This window comes from Vigna umbellata, chromosome 4 (genome assembly GCF_029865625.1).
Source record: "Vigna umbellata cultivar VRB3 chromosome 4, Vumbellata_1.0, whole genome shotgun sequence".
Classification (NCBI taxonomy): domain Eukaryota; kingdom Viridiplantae; phylum Streptophyta; class Magnoliopsida; order Fabales; family Fabaceae; genus Vigna; species Vigna umbellata.
Window position 1 is genome coordinate 39,094,876 of NC_142168.1, and position 24,553 is coordinate 39,119,428.

At 33.2% G+C, this 24,553-nt stretch overlaps 3 protein-coding genes, 2 non-coding genes and 1 pseudogene across 11 annotated transcripts; 1 reads left to right on the forward strand and 5 right to left on the reverse strand.

Annotated features, from left to right (window-relative positions):
* Positions 1-3,215: 3,215 nt before the first annotated feature.
* TRNAI-AAU (transfer RNA isoleucine (anticodon AAU)) lies at positions 3,216-3,289 on the reverse strand. The gene has a single exon. It is a non-coding gene; the product is annotated as a tRNA-Ile (tRNA).
* A 3,203-nt stretch (positions 3,290-6,492) lies between these two features.
* On the reverse strand, positions 6,493-6,566 carry TRNAI-AAU (transfer RNA isoleucine (anticodon AAU)). The gene has a single exon. It is a non-coding gene; the product is annotated as a tRNA-Ile (tRNA).
* A 77-nt stretch (positions 6,567-6,643) lies between these two features.
* LOC124839217 (chaperone) lies at positions 6,644-7,464 on the forward strand. The gene is made up of 2 exons (XM_047314970.2): positions 6,644-6,776; positions 7,071-7,464. Exons 1-2 carry the CDS (start codon positions 6,664-6,666, stop codon positions 7,288-7,290), a joined length of 333 nt encoding a protein of 110 aa, XP_047170926.1. The 5' UTR covers positions 6,644-6,663; the 3' UTR covers positions 7,291-7,464.
* A 457-nt stretch (positions 7,465-7,921) lies between these two features.
* Positions 7,922-9,264, reverse strand: LOC124839222 (uncharacterized protein At4g26485-like). The gene is made up of 3 exons (XM_047314974.2): positions 9,123-9,264; positions 8,830-9,028; positions 7,922-8,210 (listed from the first exon to the last, which is right to left on the reverse strand). The coding sequence occupies exons 1-3, from the start codon at positions 9,262-9,264 to the stop codon at positions 7,922-7,924; spliced, it is 630 nt and encodes a 209-aa protein (XP_047170930.1).
* A 9,624-nt stretch (positions 9,265-18,888) lies between these two features.
* Positions 18,889-19,404, reverse strand: LOC148200136 (heavy metal-associated isoprenylated plant protein 41 pseudogene; annotated as a pseudogene).
* A 1,917-nt stretch (positions 19,405-21,321) lies between these two features.
* LOC124839218 (methyl-CpG-binding domain-containing protein 9-like) lies at positions 21,322-23,890 on the reverse strand. Of its 7 annotated transcripts, none has more exons than XM_088111722.1 (4): positions 23,126-23,890; positions 22,920-22,992; positions 22,121-22,303; positions 21,322-22,039 (listed from the first exon to the last, which is right to left on the reverse strand). In XM_088111722.1, the coding sequence occupies exon 1, from the start codon at positions 23,624-23,626 to the stop codon at positions 23,201-23,203; it is 426 nt and encodes a 141-aa protein (XP_087967848.1). In that variant the 5' UTR covers positions 23,627-23,890; the 3' UTR covers positions 21,322-22,039; positions 22,121-22,303; positions 22,920-22,992; positions 23,126-23,200. The 7 variants fall into 7 exon arrangements, with proteins under 7 accessions (XP_087967848.1, XP_087967849.1, XP_087967846.1 ...); XM_088111723.1 differs by having other exon boundaries at positions 22,920-23,004; XM_088111720.1 differs by having other exon boundaries at positions 22,121-22,992.
* Between the last annotated feature and the right edge of the window lie 663 nt (positions 23,891-24,553).

Below are 24,553 nucleotides of genomic sequence, written 5' to 3' on the forward strand. Positions count from 1 at the left end.
TCTCTCACAGCTTTCTACCCAAAGAATCACTCCACAATCTTCACTTAATCTAAGATACCAAAATCATATACAGTTAAGACCTATAACTCATGCATGCAACCAGAAATTGGTTTGCAGAAACGAAAGGGGAGAATCGTTCAGGGTCGAGAACTTACCAGTCACCAAATCCTAACGTGTTTGGTTCAAATGAAAACTCACGGCACCGTGAACGATCCTACGGTTTCTGAAATGGAAGCAGAGATGTTGATGGTGAGTTATCTTAGAGAGAAGATGAAGATGGTTTAGAGAGAGGGCAGAGAATTTGAAAGCAGGAATTCTGGGAAGAAGATGAAGCATGCAGAAGGGAGAGGAAGAGTTTTCCAGAAAATATTTTTCTCTTCCCACGCAGGACGAGCGTCCATTCTCCGCATGCCACTTGTCCTCCACTAACGTTTTCCAAACGTTCCAGTCGCGACACATGGCAGGCGCATGCAGAGTGGGAAGTGAGTGCTATTTGACGTGACACGGTGCATTAAATGGGTTCAGAGTGTGGATTTGTGTGCGTTAATTAATCAGGTTCTCACATTCCCCCTAACTACAAAAATTTTCGTCCTCGAAAATTCTAAAGCTTACCAGGAAATAGGTGCGGGTACAATTTCTTCACAGCCTCTTCAACCTCCCATGTTGAATCACCAGTCTTTGCGTCCCATACCACTTTTACAAGACGAACGTCCTTTCTTTTGTAGAGTCTAGTGCGGCTGTCTTCAATGCAGACTGGTTGCATCTCCAGCGTTCGGTCGGGACGAAGTTGGACGTCTTCCAACTCCAGTACGTGTGATGGATCAGCTACATACTTCCGGAGCTGAGAAACGTGAAAGACTGGATGGAGGTTGGACAGTTGAGGTGGTAGGGCTAACTCATACGCCACTGATCCAATCTTCTTCAGAATTTGATAAGGTCCTACAAACTTGGGTGAAAGCTTCTTTGGACGAAGGACTCTTCCCACTCCAGTGATTGGATTCAGCCTAAGAAATACGTGATCACCAGCAGCGAACTCTAAGGGTCTTCTTCTCTTATCAGCATAAGATTTTTGTCTGCTTTGAGACGTCTTCAATCGTTCCTGGATCAGTTTCACTTTCTCGGTTGTTTGCTGGATTAATTCTGGTCCTGTTAATACATTCTCGCCTTCTTGAAACCAACACAATGGCGTTCGACATTTCCTTCCATAGAGGGCTTCAAACGGAGCCATTCCTATGCTTGCTTGAAAACTGTTATTATACGTGAATTCAACGAGCGGCAGAACTTCATCCCATACTCCCATATGATCAATGACGCACGTCCTCAATAAGTCCTCGAGCGTCTGGATGGTTCGCTCAGATTGGCCGTCCGTCTGAGGGTGATAGGCAGAACTCATTTGCAACTTGCTTCCCAATTCTCCTTGCAACGATTGCCAAAAACGAGATGTGAATCTCGTATCTCGGTCTGAAATGATGCTTGAAGGGACTCCATGCAAGCGAACGATCTCCTTAACGTATAATTTGGCCAAGTTTGTCATCGACATCTTCAAGTTAACGGCCAGGAAGTGGGCGCTCTTCGTCAATCTATCCACAATCACCCAAACTGAATCATGGTTTCTGACCGTACGTGGCAGATGGGTCACGAAATCCATGGATATGCTATCCCACTTCCATTCTGGAATCTCCAATGGCTGCAGCAATCCACCTGGTCTTTGATGTTCGGCCTTTGCACGTTGACAAGTTAAGCAAGACGCTACGAAACGTGTAATGTCACTCTTCATTCCAGGCCACCAAAATGATAAACGGAGGTCTTGATACATCTTAGTCATGCCCGGATGCATGCTAAGACGGCTGTGATGTCCCTCCTCCATTATAATCCTCTTCAGCTCACCATCGTTTGGAACGCACGTTCTACTCATATAGCGCAGTAGACCGTCCGCCCCAGTACTAAACTCCTTAGCCTGGTCTGTGCCGAGCGTCCCCAATATCTTTACTAATTCTTCATCCTCACGCTGCTTCAATCTGATCCGATCAAACACATCACTGGAAAGTCTAAGGTTACAGCATCTAATAACGTTCGTTCCTAAGTCGAACTGTAACCTTAGATCTCTAAAGCTTTCCACCAAACTCAACTCTTTTACCATCATTGCCGAGACCCTTACTGTCTTCCTGCTCAAAGCGTCCGCCACCACGTTAGCTTTTCCAGGATGATACAACAGCTCGAACTCATAATCTTTCAAGAATTCAAGCCACCTTCTTTGCCTCATATTCAATTCCTTTTGATCAAAGAGGTACTTGAGACTCTTGTGATCACTAAAGACTTGAAATGTTGCCCCATACAGGTAATGCCTCCAGATTTTTAATGCAAACACGACTGCTGCCAGCTCCAAGTCGTGTGTGGGATAGTTCTTCTCATGGACTTTCAATTGTCTAGAAGCGTACGCCACTACCTTCCTTTCCTGCATCAACACGCAGCCCAAACCTTGATACGACGCATCACAATACACTTCAAAAGGTTTGGCCGTGTCTGGAATAACCAATACAGGAGCGCTCGTTAACTTTCTCTTCAATTCCTGGAAGCTCTCCTCACAACGATCAGTCCAGGCGAACGGCTGATCCTTCCTGGTGAGATAAGTCAAAGGGGCTACTATCTTAGAGAATCCCTCAATGAACCGCCTGTAGTAACCCGCGAGCCCCACGAAGCTTCTAACTTCTGTGACCGAGCGTGGACTCTCCCAATCCAGCACTGCTTTCACCTTGGCTGGATCCACTGAAATACCACCAGCAGAAACAACGTGTCCCAAAAACTGGATCTCCTTCATCCAGAATTCACACTTTGACCGTTTGGCATACAATTCTTTCTCCCTCAACACGCTCAACACGATCCTTAAGTGGTCTTCATGCTCGTCAACGCTCTTGGAATAAATAAGGATATCGTCAATAAATACCACAACAAACTTATCCAGGTACGGTCTAAAAATTCTGTTCATGTAGTTTATTTCTCATATTAGTATAGATAAGATAACTTGTTTAAATAACAAAAACACCTTTAGCAATTAGGAATCAAATATCACAACTTGGAAAGTATTTTTTTTTTTAGACAATTAGTTCAGCCATATTCTGCGAAAAACAAAGAAAATATTTTAAAATGAAAGAAAAAATATATTAAACAAGTAAGAAGGTAAAACACCAACGTAAATGATTATTTTAAAACAAAATTGGCCCATGCAGGTCTCGAACCTGCGACCTTCGCGTTATTAGCACGACGCTCTAACCAGCTGAGCTAATAGGCCATTTGATAATACAGTTAACATGTTACATAATAGTCTTTTGTAGGCCCATAAAACACCTAAATTGAATGACCATTTTCTTGAAAGACAACGTGAAATAAAAAAATAGACATGATGCTTTAGACAACGTTGATAAATCAAATTTAATTTAGTTGGAGCATTAATTTAAAAAATATTTATAAAATAATGCGTTGCTGATTTGGATTAAAAATATTATGGGATAAATATGAACTCATTTTTTGTAAGGGATGAAGTTGAAGAATGGACTTGTATTGTTTAAGGTTGTCATTTCGCTGTTTTAACAAAGTTACTTATGAAAATTAAGCCCTACTTTATTTTCTTATATTTGTTCAAATTTAATGAATAACATCATTATATATTCTTCATTTTTAAATGAACTTGGTGATTAGCACCCAAACAAACAATGTTAAAAATATATGTACTATAATAACAAAGTTTGACATTATTGATGGAAAGAGATTATTCCTTGTTTATTCTGAAGATTAGGTTGTCTTAAGCATGCAGAGCTTAGTACAATGTATTTTGATCAACAACTTAATTCTCCAACCTTTGTTATTATATGCCAACGTATTTCAAAATATATATAAACATAAAAAAATTTCATTTATCTTATAAATAATATGCATATCATTCAAATATACCAAGAATGGTAGAATGAGTAATGCATCTCATTTATAGCCTCACCGTGGAGATATGCATTGTTGATACAATGACTATTGGAGGTTAAAGTAGGATCAACATATGGTACGAGGAGTCTCTTGCATATCTACTTCCATACTATCAAATGTAGAAACTTACTTGCATAAAATTAATATAACAAATAAGTTCTCAATTTTGTACATATGATTAATAAAATCATAAGTATAAATATGTTTAAAAGATTCTTAATTCCATATAACTTGAATGTGAAATAGTTAGGGGTATATATTCATTTATTATTAATATGATGCAAGGATCTTTAATCGAGTACATTACTCGAGACTCGTTTATTCTTTATGGTTGTGATGATATATTAATGACAGTCATACGAATATTAAAACACTTAAGATGTGTACATGATGGTTATGGTAGTGGTTGGGGCTTTTGTGATTAATTTAGGGCACTATCATGAAGGAATAATGTAAAGTCTTACAGGCAGAATGTCTTGTAAAAGATGGAGATACAACTTATAAAAAACTAAATTAGATTTGACACTTTTTAAAGTAAGAGTTTGAGTTCCTTGCACGTTGTCAATAACATACTTAAGGATCTTGAAGTTATTTGAGTGAGCCTTAAAAAAAGTTGCGTTGTTGCCTTAAAAAAATCTAAAAATTCTTTTGTAATATATTAATTTGAAAGTTGATAATCTTATAAAAATAATTATTTATTATAAGCATAACAATTATAAAAATAAAAACTTAAAGACTAAACTTTATTATTATACAAGTAAATAAGGAAGCAATCTAAAAAATAATATTAAAGTGAGACATGAAATAAAATATATATTTGTACTTTTAAATGTATGATATCAATGACATAATGAATGAAAAATTTATTCATATTCAACACACAAATAATATTACACAATAATGAAAAAAAAATAGTTTAGGTTACTAGACAAGCCTGTGTTAGATGATGGACTTAAATGTTTAGCTCGTCCCACATTTTCATAATTGGTTGTGAGCCTGTTTGCATGGTCATCCTTATATAGCCAAAGTAGACATAGGTAATGATTGATGAAGTGTGAGATGTTTCTAGTTGAGTTGTCTTGCCGAATCCAAAGGTTTAATTGGTCATAAAAATTGCAAACACATTTTTGGTTTTCTAAAAGACATTTGGTCATGCAACTCTTAGTATGTGCAAATGTATTATGTCATGTTTCTTTTTGTTTTCCTTTATTCTTATAATTTTATTAATGCTAAACTAACTTTTAACTTTCGTTAAAGATTTGTTCATCATGGTAAATATATGTATTGAGATTATATAATTGATAATGATGATGATGAGATGGAAGAAGTTCAAGATGATTCTACAAGTTAGTTTTTGACATAATCAAAGTTGAGGAAGAAACCCTTATCGGCACAATGGGACAACAATGTTTTTAGAGTGACACTGTTGTTTTTCTTATTTACTTTTTTTCCACTTAACACATTAGACATTATTGAGAAAGCTTCATATTAAACATTTTATCCATACAACTTAGGTTTTATAAATTATGCTTTCATTTATGTTTCATGACATTATAATAATTACATTTAAACAATAATTTTATTTTGTTAGGTACATTGAAAAATTGATATGGAAGTAGGAAAATTAGGAGTATATGAATTTGTTATGCCTCCACTTGTTTAGAAGTTTGACAACCTAAATATACATATTAAATAATGCTTACAAATACAAATAACTCAAAGACATGTACACTTGACTCCATAATAAGATGGATTGGTTTTCGTTATATTTTTATTTTTTAACTATGTTACTTACATAGCTAATTTGTTAGTCATTGTATATAGGTATGTTAGAAATTAATCATCTTTATAACAAATATATTATATATTTTGTTTTGTTGTAGTTTTGTTTAGTCTTGTAAAAACCTACCGTAAAAATAAAAACCTTATTATAAAGTAACTTCAACATTTTGCATTACACATTGAAGTGTAGATATACTCAATTATATTTATATTTAATTTAATTAGAGTTATGATTGGAACAAATATTTTAAGTTGAAAAAACATAACAAGATCATTGTAATTTATTTACCTTAAGTTTTGTTAATTTTTATACATACACCAATACTTTATTTAAAGAACTTTCAAAAAATAATGTAATTTATTTTTCATATTAGTATAGATAAGATAACTTGTTTAAATAACAAAAAAGCTTTAGCAATTAAGAATCAAATATCACCACTTGGAAAGATTTTTCTTTTTTTTAGATAATTAGTTCAGCCATATTCTGGAAAAAGCAAAATAAAATACTTTAAAATGAAAGAAAAAAATATATTAAACAAGTAAGATGGTAAGTGAATATTCTCGCACTCAAAACAAGTGAAGTAAATGGCAAGCATTATTGTAAGCTCCCATAAGCCCATAAAACACCCAAATTAAAAGGCCCAAATTCTATTATTGTAAGCTCCCATAAGCCCATAAAATACCCAAATTCTTGAAATCCGTAAAATAAAAAATCATATTAAAAAAAAGTAAAATTGGCCCATGCAGGTCTCGAACCTGCGACCTTCGCGTTATTAGCACGACGCTCTAACCAACTGAGCTAATAGGCCATTCATTTACAAAATTTCAAATAAAATAAAAGTAACCAAATAATAATTGAAGTGATTATTTAAAGAGAATAGAAAATTTAAAGATAGAAGGAAGAAAATGGATAACATCACAGCAAGTGAAATAGCTGGCTTGGCAGTGGGTGCTCTCCTCTTATCTGCCACCGTTGCTGCCACCAAAGTTGATGCCTTCTTCTCTTCTTCTCAACGCAGGTTTTCTCTCTCAAACCCTATTTATATATGTGTGATTCTTTTTCAAGAACTGCTTCGTTATTTGATTCTGTGCCATTGTGTTGAATCTTTCACAAACCTTTGAATTGTATTGCACGAATGATGAAGTGAATTTCGATAGCTAGATTTTGAACGGTGTTGAGGAATAAATATAACGCAGTAGATTCTGCAGAAAAATCAGGAGAAAATGTTGTAAACAAACCCTGCAGTGAGAAATTGGTGCTTTTTGTTTTTTGATATCCTCTCTTTATTGACACTGCAATGTTTTACTTACAGCTCATTGGGGATGTGCAAGCGATGTGGCAACCTGAGGAGATTGTCTTGTTCCACCTGCAAAGGAACCGGGTCTATTAGAGAAGGGGGTTTGCTTGGTATTAAACCTCTTGAGGATTTGTTTGAAACAATTGATAACAGTGAATCAAAGGTGAAGCAGATAGCATGTGTAAAATGTCAAGCCAAAGGTTATTTTTCATGTCCTAATTGTTCTCAACTATAACCACTCTGATTTAATCTTCTCTGTCTCCAATTATAGCATTATGAATTATGAATACAACTCCTCACATGTAGAGGTATGAAACCCCATTTTCTTCTTCTCCTGCTATAAAATCCCTTTATACCTTGTTTCTAAAACTGGTATAATTTGTAATTTTGTATACTGCTTTGCCGGGTTTCTTGGTGTGTTTTGTTAAACAGATTTTTTCATCTGTACTAATCATTGTTCTTGATTTAAAAGTTTTGAACCCATTTATGTGTGCTAAATTTGGTACACTTCTTTAGTTCCTTCTATTAAGATTTTGTGCATCTGTTTAGTCTGTGGACAACATGTTAGAGCAGTCATGCGGTAAGAAAAATTCAGAAATAGCACTAGAAACCAAGTCACAGTTTCATTAAAAGCATTAGACTGAATCCCTGAGATTATAACATTATGCAGTTTTGGCAACCATAAGTCATTTTCTTATCACTAGGAAACCATTCATCCAAGACTACTAATATTGCTGCAATTTTCATACTCAAGTTTGAACATTAAAATCGCATATAAGTAAAAGAAGATTACTAATATTGCTGCAATTTTCATACTGCCAAGTAATACCAAAAACTCTTTTCCATAGCATGATTTTTTAATTTTACTATAAAAAACGATCAAAATAACTCATGAACATGAATGTGTTGCACTCTCCAATAGGGAAGCTTCTATCACTGTTACGTCCATCTCCTCTTTTGTTACTGTAACCAGGGTAAAGATCCAGATAAAACTCAGCTTCTTCCACCAACAACAATCTCTGACGTTTAGCCAATCCTCTGATATTCCATTTACTGAAAGGGTGTGCTGTCTTGTGAGTAATGTGAATTTCTGCACCTTTGTTAAGCATGAATTTAGCATTGTAGAAAAATCCACTCACTAAAGACCTATGTAGCCTGCGTTTATGTAGAATATAGGTGTATTAACAGAGGTAAAAAAACATATCAAATAACAAAGTCATTAACTATTTTTCTTTTGTTTTTTAAATGTAATGTGTTTTATGAGAAAATAATGAAATACAACAAATCTTATTAAAATAGTTAATGAGTTTTCATTTTACACCTTCGTTTTTCAATTTCACAATAAATTAGTTTTTCGCATCTCTACTTTCATAATAAATGCATTTAAAATATATTTAAAGCACAGTTTAGTTTTTAAGAGACCGTTTAAAGCTTTTTTCCCTTAAAACATCATATATATGATAAGCACATGTTTTAAGGTCTCTATACAAAGAACAAAAAATTATAGTATAAATTACAGAATGGATTTTGGGAAAAATTTAAAGCTATTTGTTCCTCAAAAGCATCATATATTACATCATACAAGTATTTCTTTTTTTATAAGTTCTTATGCTATATAATCAACAAACACAACATGTTATTTTATTTCTTCATCACATGAAATGTATATACATTATAGCTACAACTAGATAGAAACTGAGAGTATAAATGAAAAATGAAAATAATTAATGTTGAAAAAAAAAAAGAGATCACACAATTATTTTTCATAACTTACTTAATTTGATAGTCATCACTCTCACGATAAGCGAAACCAGCATGAGGAAAATTATAAATTATACGATCAAAATAACGATTTTCGAGAAGTGGGTGTTCCAACATAGTGTGCACATCAACTCCATGCACAATGGTACATCCAAGACCTTTAAGTTCTCTTAAGTTCCTCAATGCATTTCCATATTTCTTCCTTAAAGATGCTTGAAAAATTCACATATGCAAATATTAAAAAAAGAAGTTAGCAAAATGTACAAGATCAAAAGTTGCATGCATTTATATAAATATAAAATGTACCTCTAGAATCTAGAGAGGTAGCAACCATGTTTATGGCTGTGCCAAATGCCTTAGCCAAACATAGTGAGAATGAGAAATCTCCTTCTCCCACTAACAAAATCTTGTGAGAGCTACGATAGTGAGCTATTCTTTTATCTCCCATCTAACCCTAAATTACACTTTTAGAAAGTCTTCACTTACACTTGATGAGGATGGATATATATACACAAATATTGGTGGCTGAAGAAATTCTCGACAAAGTGTTTTGGGAAGGCGAATCAATGATTATTCATACATTTTCAACAAAGGGTTTTTAATGTATTGTGAACTCTTTTAGTTTTGGGAAGTGAAAAGTTATACCAATAAGAGGAAGTGCAAGTGAACAACATCAATAGTATATTCTCTCCACTTTATATACTTGTTTAAAGTCATTTTGTAATTTGAGAAAGTATAAGGACAACATCTTATTTAAATTGAATTTATAAAAAAATTATATATATATTTTTAAGTCTCATCTCTTATTTAATGAATCACTACTTTTAGTTTCTAATAAGTAGTCAAAAATACATTTTTAAAGGATTTTTTACAATTTTGCCAAATAAAAACAAGAATGAAAACTCAATTTCAATGTATACTATTTAATTGGAATGTTTAACAACACAAAGAAAATGATTGTACTCTCCAATATGTAAAAAGAAAAGGCGGAAGAGAAGGGATTTATAAAATTGTAATATTTATTTAATTTAAATATATGCCTTTTCTTTTTCTAGTTCTTCTTTTTCTAAACCAAACAAAAAGTTATTTATATTTAGATTTTTTGTTTCTTTTTTCATTCAAATATAATTTGTAAGATCCGAGAAAATGTAGAACTTAGAAATAATATTGTAATGAGCCTTGAATATGCTTTTATGGAACCTTTATGTTTTTCATAAGGTGTTGTGTAACTTAGTTGGTCAGAGCTCATTGTTGGACTAAGTGGTCACATGTTAAAGCTTGGCTAGAACATAAATTTTATATTATTTATTTGATTTTTTATTTTAATAAGTGCAACAAATGTTATTATATGATTGTTGAATTTGTGATGTGTGCTATTACTAACGTAATGTGTTTGCTTGTTGGTAGAGATGTTGGTTTAGGATTGAATGAATGTGGGTTCAAATCGTAGGGAGAAAAGTTTAAAAGAAAACTTTGGATTTTTATTTATATTTCTACTTAAGGGCAAGAATGTTTTTCCCCTTTATTAATTTAGGTGCAGAAATTATAAATAGGGATGTACATAAAAAGGGCATATTGTGAGAGAAAAAAGCTACACGTAAGAATAAAGTCTCAGAATTAACCAAGGTATGGGGAAACTTACTTGGTTTTTTTATGCATGTGAATGTTAATATGGTCTATGATTTTCTGTTACCATTGGTGAGTAAGGGTATGTGAATGGATAATGGTTATGTGTTAAGATATTCATTGTATGTTGACTAAAGTTTTAAAGGAAACTTTGGACTTTTATTTATATTTCTACTTTAAGGTAAGAACATTTTATCCTCTTTATTAATTTAGGTGTAGAAATTATAAATACCGGTGTACCAAAAAAAGACACGTATTTTAAATAATATAAATTGAAATATTATGATAATTGTACATGGAAAAGAAGAGACAAAATCCACATCTCCATTTTTGAAAAGTGGTTGCACTAGAATACGGAGAGAAAGTGGATGGTTTACAAGAATTAAAACAAGTAGGGAGAGGATTTGATGGGTTAAAAAATAAAAGAGAGAGAAGGGTATGCAGAATTGAAAACCTAAAACCCTTGCGTGAAAGTGAGAGAGAAAAGGAGAGGATTGTGAGAAAGAGGGAGTGTTGCACGTGAGAAGTTGGAAAAGATGGAGATTTGTAGAAGAGGGAAAGAGTCATTGAGATAAATGTGTTATTGTGTAGATAAAACCTTATAATTGACCAAGTTATAGGGATGCTTACCTAGTTTTTTATGCATGTGAATGTGAATATGGTTTATGATTTTTTGTTACCATTGGTAAGTAAGGGTATGTTAATGTATGGATGATGGTTATGTGTTGAGATATCCATTGTACCTTACCGAGCTATGATAAGTGTGTTATTGTGTAGATAAAGCCTTAGAATTGACCAAGGTGTGAGGATGCTTACCTAGTTTTTTATGCATGTGAATGAGAATATGGTTTACGATTTTCTGTTACCATTGGTGAGTAAGGGTATGTGAATGTATGAATGATGGTTATGTGTTGAGATATCCGTTGTACCTTACAAAGCTATGAGTTCTCCATGCACCTTATCGAGTTATCCTAATACCTTATTAGATTACCCGGATATCTTGTCGACTTAGAGAAATAGTATGCATGTCTTATCAACCTTGCCAAAATGAGAACGTGACACACCATTTGTCATCAAGCTATCGTGCCAACTTAGAGACATAATACATGTGTCTTAAACAGGTTGGAAAAGTGACACAGTTTGTCACAAAAAAAAACTAGGTTTAATTCATCGTTTAGTCTCTAGTTTTGGGCTTCGTATCTTTTAAAAAAGTTCAGTAATGTCTCATATTTCGTAAAAAATGGTTCAAAAATGGTCCTTTTAACTTACGGTATTAAAAACATAATGGTGTAGTTGCCCATCCGAGCAAAAGTGAATGAGGTGTCTAGTTTTGTAATACGTGACACACTAAGGTTAATTAAGATGTAACTTTTAAAAATAAAAATTAATGACGTGGACAAAGTTTAATATAGGGTTAAATGAAACCGTGTTGTTGTTGTGTGTCATGACTTAATGATGTGTGCCCATCATCTACCTTTCCTTCACTTTCTTCATCACCATAAACCTCCATTCTTTTAACACAGTCATTATCTCATCTCACCTATATAAATAGAAAAACAATTACCCATTTCCCCTTTCTTCGTCCCCATAAACCTCCATTCTTTTAACACATACATTATCACATCTCACCTATATAAATAGAAAAACAATTACCCATTTCCCCTTTCTTCATCCCGAACCCACCATTACAGCACTATCATTTTTCAAGTTCAACGTATACACTATAACACTGTCGAAACCTACACGATCATCATCCAAAATCTCCATTCTCTTTCCCTTTCTCCTCTGTCCATTCATGCATAGAGAATACAAAAAACAAAAGGAAGTCACCATTCCACTACCACCCAACACAAAGCAATTAAAAATAGGGAACAAGGTAAGGAGAAAATCCCAAATTGCAAGATAATGAACACAAAAACCTAAAACGCAAAAAATAAGAAAAAAAGGAAACTCAATTCGCAATCAAAGAAAAGAACCTCAACATAAAAATCAACTCTGATTCAAAATCCTAATATACAATCCTTAACATTTGCAAGATCTAAAACACAAGAAAAGGAAACCCCAAAACGCAGCAATCTGAAATAAAATGATTGAAAAGGAAGGAGAAACCCTATGTTGCGTCTTCATGTATTTATATAATGTACTTGACTTCACACACTACACGTGTAATAAATTTACCCACTATTTTGTACCTTACTTTTTAACTTTAATTTTATTTCAAATACATTAAATTATTCCTCCTCAACAAAAATAGTGACTGGATTAGCAATTCACCCCTTGTAATAAAAAAAAGAGGCTCCGTTTACATCTTTTAATGTTCTCCACAATTAATTACGATTTGACTGGATACTAACGTATGCATAAGAAAAAAACAATTGTCATATAAAACTTTAAAAACAAATATAAAGAAACACAGGTCATAACAGGAAGAATTACTCAAAGATATTGGAAAAATATAGTTAAAGAACAACAAACTTTATACCACGAGACTAATTTATAGATAATTTTTTTCTCTAAAACAGCATTCAAGAATAAATAGTAACGGAATACCATATTCTTTTGGATGGTAAAAATCAGAGAACAATCGACAAAAAGAAAATCTTATAAATATTCAAACCATTAGAAAAAGGTGTATTCAGGAAAGGAGTACAGAGGCAGCACATTTTTTGCATAACTTTCTGAATTTTACAGTCATCATAATTTAAAACAAATATGTTTTTTAAAATGAGAACTTGAAGGTACTGCATTTTCCAATAACAAAACTTTGATCACATGATGACCCAGATCCTCTTTTGTTCTCGTAACCAGGATAAAGAGCTTTATCAAACTCAACTTCTCCAACAGGTCTCAAGCCCTCACAACTTGCCAAATACTCGATATCCCACATGGTGAAAGGGTACGTTGTCTTGTGAGTTATATGGATTTCACCAAAAGAACTAAGCATAAGTTTAGCATTCTGCAGAAACCCTCTAACTAAGTCCCTGTGAAGCCTGCATTTAGTTTGGAATATGCATAGTGTGAATGATATATACTGCTAAACAAAATAACTTGCATACTTTTTGCACAATTAACTTACCGAATCTGGGAGAAGTCACTTTCACGACCATAGAAACCAGCATGAGGGAAATTATAAATTATGCGATCAAACTTTCGATCTTGCAGAAGTGGATGTTCGGCCATTGTCATTACATCAACTTCATTCACAATGGTGCAACCAAGATCCTCAAGTTCTTTCAAGTTTTGTGATGCCTTTGCATACAAAACCGTCAAAAACACTTACAAATTTTGTGCATGCAATTAAACATAATGAATCAGTCAGCAAAATTTATTACATATAAATATATCATGTTTGCAAAGTTGCATGCATCGTATATGTAGAATGTTTCAACTTCAATATAGTTAAAAACGTACATCTAGAATCCAATGAGGTAGCAACCATGTTTTTGGCTGTGCCAAATGTCCTAGCCAGACTTAGTGAGAATGAAAAATCTCCCTCTCCCACTAGCAGGATATCTTGATAGCTGCAATAATCCATTGAAAAGCTCGTTACAACACAAATGAGTAGAGACTTTTACTTGAGTGTGAGGAGGTAAACCAAGAGGAGAATGAATATATATACTCACATTGGTGTCTATAGAAATTCCCCACAGTCTTGGAGCAAGGGAAATTAATAATCATTGACACATTTTTCAATCGGAGGGTTTTATTGTATTTTGGGAACTGAGAAGCTTCTCCTTCGTTTTCTTCTTGGAAATAATAAAGTTAGGGTAGTGGAAATGGAACGTTGTAGCCACTAAGTGGAATTGCAAGTGAACTTTACATGGCGAACAAAGATGATCTTTAAGAGTGTCATTGCAAGGGTTATTGTGTTCTTCTTTTTATCTGTTCTATTCTCACCGTTTTATATTTATTTATGGTTGCTTTTACTTCAAAAAAAAACATCTAATAATTAACATCTTTCAATTATACGTTTATTTATAATATAAGATTAGAGGATGTCATATTGTAATTAAGGATTTAGTTGGAAGATGTATTGATGGTTGCGAAAAAAAGTATTAAATTCATGAAATGAAATTTGGTTACGAACAATTTAGACTAATTTTAATTCTAATTTATAAAATAATTATAATTTTTATTTATAATAAAAAAATTCAATAAACAATTTGAATTGGATTAAGCCTTAAAAGTTTGTCTTTTCAATATGAAATTTTTGGCTTTCTTGAAATTAATAAACAATAAGTGGTTAATTAACAATAAAAGAGAAAGAGTAGAGGGATAGATCAACACAGACAATCTATATTGGTTGGACTAATCTCAAGCCTACATTGAGTCCTCCTTCAACAACCTGAGTTGAATGAATTCTACTATAATTTGAGTGAGTTTAAGGATATACAGAGATACCCATCTCAATGCACTTCTCACCATACTCAAAATCAATATAGTTACTTAAGAAATGAACAATCCTCAATCTCTTAATACAAGAGCACTCAGAGCCTTTAAACCCTGGCAAACCTGCCTGCACAGGAACACAAACACATATTGTTTATGATGAAACTGATTTCCAAGTCACACTCCTTCAGTGCAAATCAAATCAAAACAACTTTAGCCCACTTTTCTTGAAAGAATCTTGATGTATAAGCAACCAATGTAGCCTTAATTCTCCAAGATCTCTTCTTGAACGCTCCTGTATGCAAAACTCAATGTAAATGTTAGTATTTGAAAATGATATCAATTAATTGTTTTGAAACATAACTCAAGTTGCATATATATGATTTTCTAAATCTTGACGCATTATAATCGATTAAGGTTTTTATGTCATCTGTTAAGGTTTTCCTTCTACTTCAATAGTTTTGTTTTTGTTTTAACAGTTTATCCTTAGCATGCAAATTATTTAATCACATAAGCCAGTTATAAATTCAATTGACAATTGTAACAGATCATACTATTAAATGAAATGGATTTGAACAAAACAAAATGATTTAATCGATTAGACAACTTACGTAATCGATTACTATAGAGCAGTTTGCCTCTGTTAAACATATAAAGTGATATGGAGAAATCTAACAGATTATATACAATGTTAAATCATCTAGAAGTAATATTATTAATCTGTTTAATACATGATTCATTTAATACAAATGAACTCTCATATCGAGCATAAACAAGATAGAGATAAAACAATTGTTATGTCATTTGTTGTGTAAGAAACTATAAAATCATTATCTTGTTCATCATAAAAAATAAAGATATAAAGGGTAGGTTTAGCTTCCTTATCAACAATCTCTCCTTTTTTTATGATAACCAACAAGAAACATGTTTTCTAGTTACTCTTTGTAAGGATTGGAGTGATTTGGAAAGAGTAACCAACGTACAATATATAGACTATACAAAATACCTAGATCCTATAAATAAGGAAGGAATATACAGAATCAATTATGCAGAAGCTAAATAAGGTAAATTGTAATCAGATATATTACTTCCTATTATCCCCCCTCAAGCAAAGCATGAGATTCAGTCCAACGTGAAGCTTGGCTCTGAAGAACTGGAACAATGGTCGAGGCAGACTTTTAGTGAATATGTCTGCTAGTTGGAGATTGGAAGGAATGAATTGAGTGACCAGTTTGTTAGATAGAACAAGCTCTCGAACAAAGTGGTAATCAATATCAATATGTTTAGCTTGTTTGTGAGCCACTGGATTTTGGGAGAGGAATATTGCACTCTTGTTGTCACAAAGAAGAGTTGGTGCTTGATAGGAAATATGCAGATCATGTAGAAGATGAGTAAGCCATATTAGTTCAGCTGCTGCGTTAGCCATGACTCTATATTCTAATTCACAACTTGATCGAGCTACGGTTGGTTGTTTCTTAGCACTTCATGAGACGAGATTTCCTCCTAAGAAGATAGAATAGCCATAGGTTGATCGTCTAGTCTCAACACAGCGAGCCCAATCTGCATCCGAGTATCCAATCGTGACCAAGAGAGGCGCGGAGGTTGAGAGCGAGAGGTGCGAAGATTGTTGAGTCTAGGGTCTTACAGTGAGGAGTTTTCGGACAAGGTACGAGGAGCTAAATTGAATGTGTTTGTTTGATTCGTGTATCTGCTTAATTTTCTTAGTTCTGGATTCGTGGGTATTGTTTGAAATATTATTGATAATGTGAATGATATTTTATGGTACATTGGAATGTTCGTGTTGACGTGTAGATATTCACCTTGGTCTGAACCTTGATGATTGAGAAATGTGTTGTGTGTGCTCTGTTTTCGATCCATGAAAGTGAAATAGTTAATAAGAGATTTTTGGAATATCTGAATGAATTATGTCTGGATTATACTCTAACTGAAAACTGATACAACTTTGAGTGTTAAACGTTTGATTTCATAATTAACTGTTAGGGTTGCTTGGTTGGCCAATGATTCTCAGTGATTCATTCTACACATTCAATTTACGTGTCCTATGTTTAGAGAAAGGGCGTCACGAAATTTCAGGTTCATCAAGATGTGAAAGTACTATTTTAGTGGCTATATTCTGAATTGTATGTGATGCTTCATAGTTGTTTAATGAATTTCAATCTTGGGAAAGAGTTTGATATTGTTCACCTATTATAATTGATATAAAGATTGTGATTGAATAAATTGATTGTTGTTCTCATATGTCTTCCCCTCATAAGTGGTGATCACATTTTGTAGGTTGCGTGAATCACGTTTCATGTGTTTCTTTACAGACCACCCAACACTTACGCATTTGTAGTAGGCCATAAAAAGGATACAACCGAGCTCTCTAACTTTCAACCGATTTATGAGTTTCTAATATCTTATTATTATCCGAATATCTTGTCTACTTAAAGAAATATTATACATGTTTTATCAACTTTACCAAACTGAAACCGTAATACACCGTATCAAGCTATTTTACCAATTTAGAAACACAGTATATGTATCTTAAATGGGTTGGAAAAGCGACACAGTTTCTCACATGAAAAAAGCTAACGATATTAATCACGAAAAACTAAATTTATGACTTTTTAAATAAAAATAAAATATGTGATAGCAGAAGATATGAAAATATTTAACAAATAACTCATGAAAATATGAATGTTTTGCACTCTGCAATGAGGAAATATTTTAACACAGTTACCTTCAATCTCCTCTTTTGTCAATGTAACCAAGTTATAGCAGAAGATAACTCCTCTTCCCCACCAACACCAATCATTTGCTGTCTTTTGAGTAATATGAATTTCTCCTTCTTTGCTAAGCATGTATTTATATCAATGTACCAAAATTCAATCACTACACGTGTAATAAATTCACTCACCATTTATTTTAACTGTTTTTTATTTAAAATTCATTAAATTATTCCATCTCAATAAAAATAGTGACTAGATTAGCAATTCACCCCATGTAAAAAAAGGTTCCGTTTACAGCTTTTAATGTACTCCACTATAAATTAATTTCTCATTCCGACGTTCATGAAAAAGTATAAATTAATTACAATTTGACTGGATACTAACGCATGGATAAGAAAAAAGCTATTGTCATATAAAACTTTAAAAACAAATGTAAAAAACACAATTCATAACCGAGGAAGAATTACTCAAATATATTGGAAAAATATAGTTAAAGCCCAACCAATTTTATACCACGAGACTAATTTATAAATAATTTTTCTCTAAAACACCATTTAAGCTTTTCGAAAAAAAAATCAGAGCATAACCGACAAAGAAAATCTTATAAATATTCAACCATTTAGAAAAAGGTATTCAGGAAAGGAGTACACAGGCAGCGCATTTTTTGCATAACTTTCTGAATTTGACAGTCATCGTATTTTAAAACAATTTTTTTTTTAATTCAAAAGAAGCGATTTAATAGAGTTGTACTAAACCATTGTGAATTGTAAATATTATAAAAAAATGATGGTACTGTGTATCTGTATATCATTATCTTCTAATTAATAAATGGAGGTCCAAGAATTTAATATTTTTTGCACGTGCATTTTCCATTTTATAAGTATAAATAAGTTATAAAAACAATTTTCCTTATTTGTAAATTGTTTGAGCCTTGACTAACTATTCCCATGAAAACATATACGTTTCACATAACGTATATGAACTAAAAATGGGATTTAAAACATGTTAGAAAAATGGCTAATTCAGTTCAATTATTAGAAAAAGTAACAGTTAGTGTATAGGAATTAGTCGAAAAGCTGAAATTAATTTTTCATAATTTTCTTACATTTCAGTCTGACCTTATATTACTACGTTTCTGAATGTCAAGTTCACCCTATCACAAGAATGCTACACATGGAAGTTCACAAGAGAAAGAAATGGAGATTCAAAACTCTATGATCATAACTTAAAATTGATATAGCTTAAACCGAAAACCAATGTTGCAATTTTCATAAGGAAGCAAAAAAACATAGGTCAATAATACTAATATTTATTTTAGCAACAGTTTAAAATGAGAACTTGAAAGTACTGCTTTCTTCAATAACAGAACTTTGATCACATGATGACCGAGATTCTCTATTGATCTTGTAACCAGGATAAAGAGCTTGATCAAACTTAACTTCTCCAACAAGTTTCAAATGCTCACAGCTTGCCAAAAACTCGATATCCCACAAAGAGTAAGGGTGTTTTTTCTTGTGATTTATATGGATTTCACCATTAGATTGAAGCATAAGTTTAGCATTTTGCAGAAATCCTCTAACTACGTTCTTGTGAAGCCTGCATTTAGTTTGGAATATGCATAGTGTGAATATATACAGCTAAACAAAAATAACTTGCATATTTTTTGCATAATTAACTTACTGAATCTGGGAGCCTTCACTTTCTGGACGATAGAAGTTAGCATGAGGAAAATTATAAATTATGCGATTAAACCTTCGATGTTGCAGAATATCGTGTTGGGCCATTGTCTTTGGATCAACTTCAGTCAAAATGGTGCAACCAAGATCCTCAAGTTCTTTCATGTTTTGTGACACCTCTGGACAATACTTATTCTCCAAAGTCACTTAAAATTTTTGTGCATGCAATTAAACATGATGAAACAGTCAGCAAAATGTATTTTATATATATATATATATATCACGTTTGCAAAGTTGCATGCATCATATATGTACAATGTTTCAACTTCAATATATATTTAAAAATGTACCTCTATGATACAAAGAGGTAGCAACCATGTATTTGGCTGTGCCAATTGTCCTAGCCAGACTTAGTGAGAATGAAAAATCTTCCTCTCCCACTAGCAGAATATCATGTTTGCTACAATAATCCATTGAAAAGCACGTTACAAAACAAATGAGTAGAGCCTTTTGCTTGAGAGTGAGGAGGGAAACCAAGAGGAGAATAAATATATATACTGACATTGGTGTCTATAGAAATTCCCAAGAGTTTTGGAGAAAGGGAAATTAATAATCATTCACATAGTTTTCAATCAGAGGGTTTTGTTGTATTTTGGGAACTGAGAAGCTTCTCCTTCGTTTTCTGCTCGGAAATAATAAAGTTAGTGTAGTGAAAATGGAACGTTGTAGCCACTAATTGGAATTGCAAGTGAACTTTACATGGCGAACAAAGATAATCTTTAAGAGTGTCATTGCAAAGTGTTATTGTGTTATTCTTTTGGTTTAATTGCTTCCTTTGTTCTCAGTTTGGTTGAATTGTGTCAAATTCATCCTCATTTTTAAAAAAGTTTCATTGTCATCCTCACGTGGTGTAAAAGTTTCATTGTCGTCCTTACGTGGTGTAAAAGTGTCAATTGAATCCAAACATAGAAAAAATTTGTGTCAAAGTAGTCATTTTTCCTATATATCTGTGTCTTCCTTTCATACAATCAAGTACAGATATTCATTTTACCTTATCCAATTTAAGGCTTTTCATAGCTCCAGAGAAGTGACATATGAAAGGAAGACACAGAGATATAGGAAAAATGACTACTTTGACACAAATTTTTTCTATGTTTGGATTCAATTGACACTTTTATACCACGTGAGGATGACAATGAAACTTTTTATATTTATTTATGGTTGCTTTTACTTCAAAAAGAAAATAATAATAATTAACATCTTTCAATTATACTTTTATTTATAATATAACATTAGAGGATGTCATTTTGTAATTAAGGATTTAGTTGGAAAATGTATTGATGGTTGCGAAAAAGAGTATAAATTTATAATTCAATTCATGAAATGAAATTTGGTTACGACCAATTTAGACCGATTTTAAATTAGAGATTATTTAGATACTAACTTTTTAATAACTAAAATTTTGACTAATATTAGAGACTAATTTTAACTCTAATTTATAAAATAATTATAATTTTTATTTATAATAAAAAAATTTCAAATATAAATGATTTTTAATTTATAAATTCATATATAAATCAATCATTATTACTTTCTACGTAAGCTTAATATATTGTCTTTTTATATTACAAAGGTCTTCTTTTTTTTATAGGCTTCTTGAATTTTGTTGGTTCATATTTAAAGAAAGAATTAATTTTAACGTTATTGATTTAATCTTATAATTTTTTAAGCTGGTGTATGTAGATATGTTTTCTTGTTCTAGTGTGGATATTTTGTTCTTACTTTTTAAGAATTTTGATAACTTCTTTACTATAAGATTCAAATTTTCACAATGAGAGTTATAATCTTATTTTCTTCAAATCTTGTTGCTTCAGTTGCAACTTCTTTCATTATATGACTTATGATTCTCTTCTTCCTTTAGTACCCTTTGTATTTGAACCTCGTTTCACTATGATTATTTTTTATTATCCGCAGCAGTTCTCGGAGAGGGTCTTATGCCTCGATTTTCAAACCGAGGCAGTAGAAGGGTTCTTTTTTTCTGCTGCAATAGAGGGGTTTAAATATAATCAAAGCAAATAAATATAATCAAAGAAAATAGTGTGGGAAGATGAATTATGAATTTTTAACCTTTAAGTTTTTCCTTGAATCTATACATCAGCCATACAAGGATTCCTAGGCAGATTAAAAGTAAAAAGTTTTCAAACGCCCTGTTATCACCACCATATGCATTAATAGGTACCAGAAACGCCCTGTTGACAGCATCTAGAAGAAAAGTATAAACGAAAATTTAAAATGTTTAATAATAGAAATGACCAAGGAAATCCTTTGTGATTATTTGCAGCAGTGGCAGTAGCATGGGACTAAGAAGAAAGTGCAGACCAGAAAGAGTGGGTGCTTCAGTAGCTCCAGCACCACGACCTGTCTTTGGTTTTTGATGGCCCTGCGTCCCATAACCCTGTTGCTTATAATGCTCCATATCCTTGTATTGCACGTAGGGACTGTCCTCTATCGGAATCCCTTCAAGCCTTTCTTTCCCTGATTCACTCTATCTTTTTCTCTCCTGCTCCATCTTTCTCTTACTTCCTTCTCCATTTTCAACCTTTCTTATATAGAATACTTCTATTTTCTACCTCCTCTGCCACTTGTCCACCTCTAACACACGTCCTCTTCCAAACAATTCTCTCACACACGCGGCAACTTTACCACAACCTTGTTGTTTCTATCCCAAAAATAATTCCATGGACTACAACCTCTTTTCTTCTCCACATGCTTCTCCACATCACGTGTATTTATTCATACCCTGTTAGACAAAAAAGGAAAATATCTTTATATTTTTATTTAAAAACAACTATAAAGGTTGATTATAGATATCATCATATACCAGAACTCCAAGCTGCTGAATTGTTCCCTCATATCAGACTCAGGAACTTGTATTTTGTTTAACTTGGAAGAATCATAGCACGATGTCACCACAACACCAATATTGCACTCAATCTTCACGCAGTCATCCTTGAGAAAACATGAAGCCTCAAGATCTTTCCGATTGCAGAACTGGTTATAACCCCTAACACACAAAACAAAACCTGCATCATTATTCATCAATGCAAAATGCACTCCTTCGAAAACAGATAACACAACTAACTCCAGATCCCATTCAGAAAATCACAACATTTGATTAACATGCTACTTTTTTGTCTCAGATTTTAACTTCTATCTCTCTAAAGTTTGATATATACATTTAGTTGCTACAAATAACATGCTTTTGAAAACAAACCACATTCGAATGAAAGAGAAAGAAGAGAGAAACAAACCACATGTTGCCACAGGTTTTGGAAACGCAGGGTCCACATTCGAATGAACGAGTAATAATAGCACACTACATTTATTTAATGTTCCTAAATCTCCAGGTTGAAAAGAAAAAGGTTGTACAAAGGCATGATACATTTATAAACAAATATAAATATATCAAGCAAATAATTCACAAATAAAAATATAGTAAACAAATTTATTTATCATATCATATCACACATGCTTCAGTTCATGAATGTATATTAATAATTGGTTAAAAGGGAATCAATGCCATCACATACAAAATTGAATGAACCATCATCCAAAAACCTTCACGGTAAAAAATCAATCAAAAAGCCAACAGAGTGTATCCAACGAAGAATCATAGACACCTGGATACCAAGCATATTTCCAATATCCCCCAAGGCTTCATGGGTATCTTGGTTTTCTTTGTAAATATGGAACCTAGAAATTTCACTGGTAGAAACATTTAGTTGACAAACAAATACAATGTAAAAACAGGAAAACGACAACTGCAAATAAGAAATGCAACGATGAGCGGCTATCACTTTCTGACAATGTGAGAGTGAGTTGTAACCTGCAGGATGTGAGATATGAGATTTTTCAACAAGCAGCAGCACTAAAATTGGGGATGGGGATTTGGATTAGAACCCTAGGAGCTGTTATCGAGAAGCTGCTTCACTCCCAACGACCACCGCTTTCTCTTCACACCAGAGGCGACGCACTCGCAGGCGAGGTGGAAGCCGCGCTCGCAGCCGTCGCACACGACGAGGTGGTGGTGGCTCTCGGCGGCGGCGGGGCAGGGCTTGGAGCAAGCAGTGCAAGAAGCGAGGCCACTGCTGGGGAGGACAACGGGGGCTCCCGGTGGTGGCCCGGGGTTCTCGTCATAATCGCGGACGATGTCGGTGGCGGAGTCCGGTAGGGTTTTAGCGAACAAGGAGGAAGGCGAAGGGATCTCGTTAAGGTCGATTCTGAGCCCTGAGCGAGCGTCGTGGTGGTGGTTGTTGTGTTGTGGCTGCAACCGTAGCGCGTTGAGGTTGCAGTCGCTGCCGGTGGAATCGGGAAGCTCCATGATCATCGGAAAGTCGGCACTGAGTCACACGGCAGCGAGTTAGGACTTTGAGTTTGAACCATTGTGCTTCCGATTTTGGAGTGAGATTGGAGCGTAGAGAAGAGAGAGTGAACTAGGTTGGAAGATGAGCGCGAGAAGAAGGGGAGATGGGAGAGGAAGACGCGGCGAGAGAGTAAAAAGAATAGTGGTGAAAATACAAAGAATACTGACTCGGTTATCTGCTTAACCGATGTTTAAATTGTTTGAAAAAATAAAAATTTAATACGAAGGAAGATATGTGAGATTTTGTAGGCTTTTATATTTCGGTTATGAAACAATCAAAGTAACAGATGTTTTTCTGTCCCGATTCTTCTTGAACTGAGACTTATAAAGTGGTTAAAATTACAAAAATACTATCGTATTTTTTTATGCTTTGATTTTTTAAAAACCGAAACGTATTATGTGCGTTTGAATTCTTGTTTTGTACTAGTGTTTATCAAATAAAGTTGTCATGTTCATGAAAGTAACATCTTTAAATTTGGAGATAGTCACCTTGAGTTAACAAGATTTATTTAGATAATTCATTATTTAAATGTTTAGTTTATCTTTATTAAACTTCTATCTCAAAATCAAAAAATTCACTATTAAAGGATTAAATTATTTATTCCATAATTCTATATTTGGTCTCTCAGGTTCTTCAAACCAAGTAACTCAAAGTGTTTTTGATAATGATAGTTAATGTTCTTTCTTGATAATGATAGTTAATGTTCTTTCTTTGATAAATAGGTTGTAAAAATAGGTTATAGATTCCATGTGAAACAAGTTCATAGTTGATTAAATGTTGATTTGTGTTATGTGCCAAAAAATGTATATACTTGGATTAACATCAATCCTTGACCTTACTCTCTTATCGTTTATTTCTTCAGCCTGCAGGATCAGAAGCAGGAAGAAGAA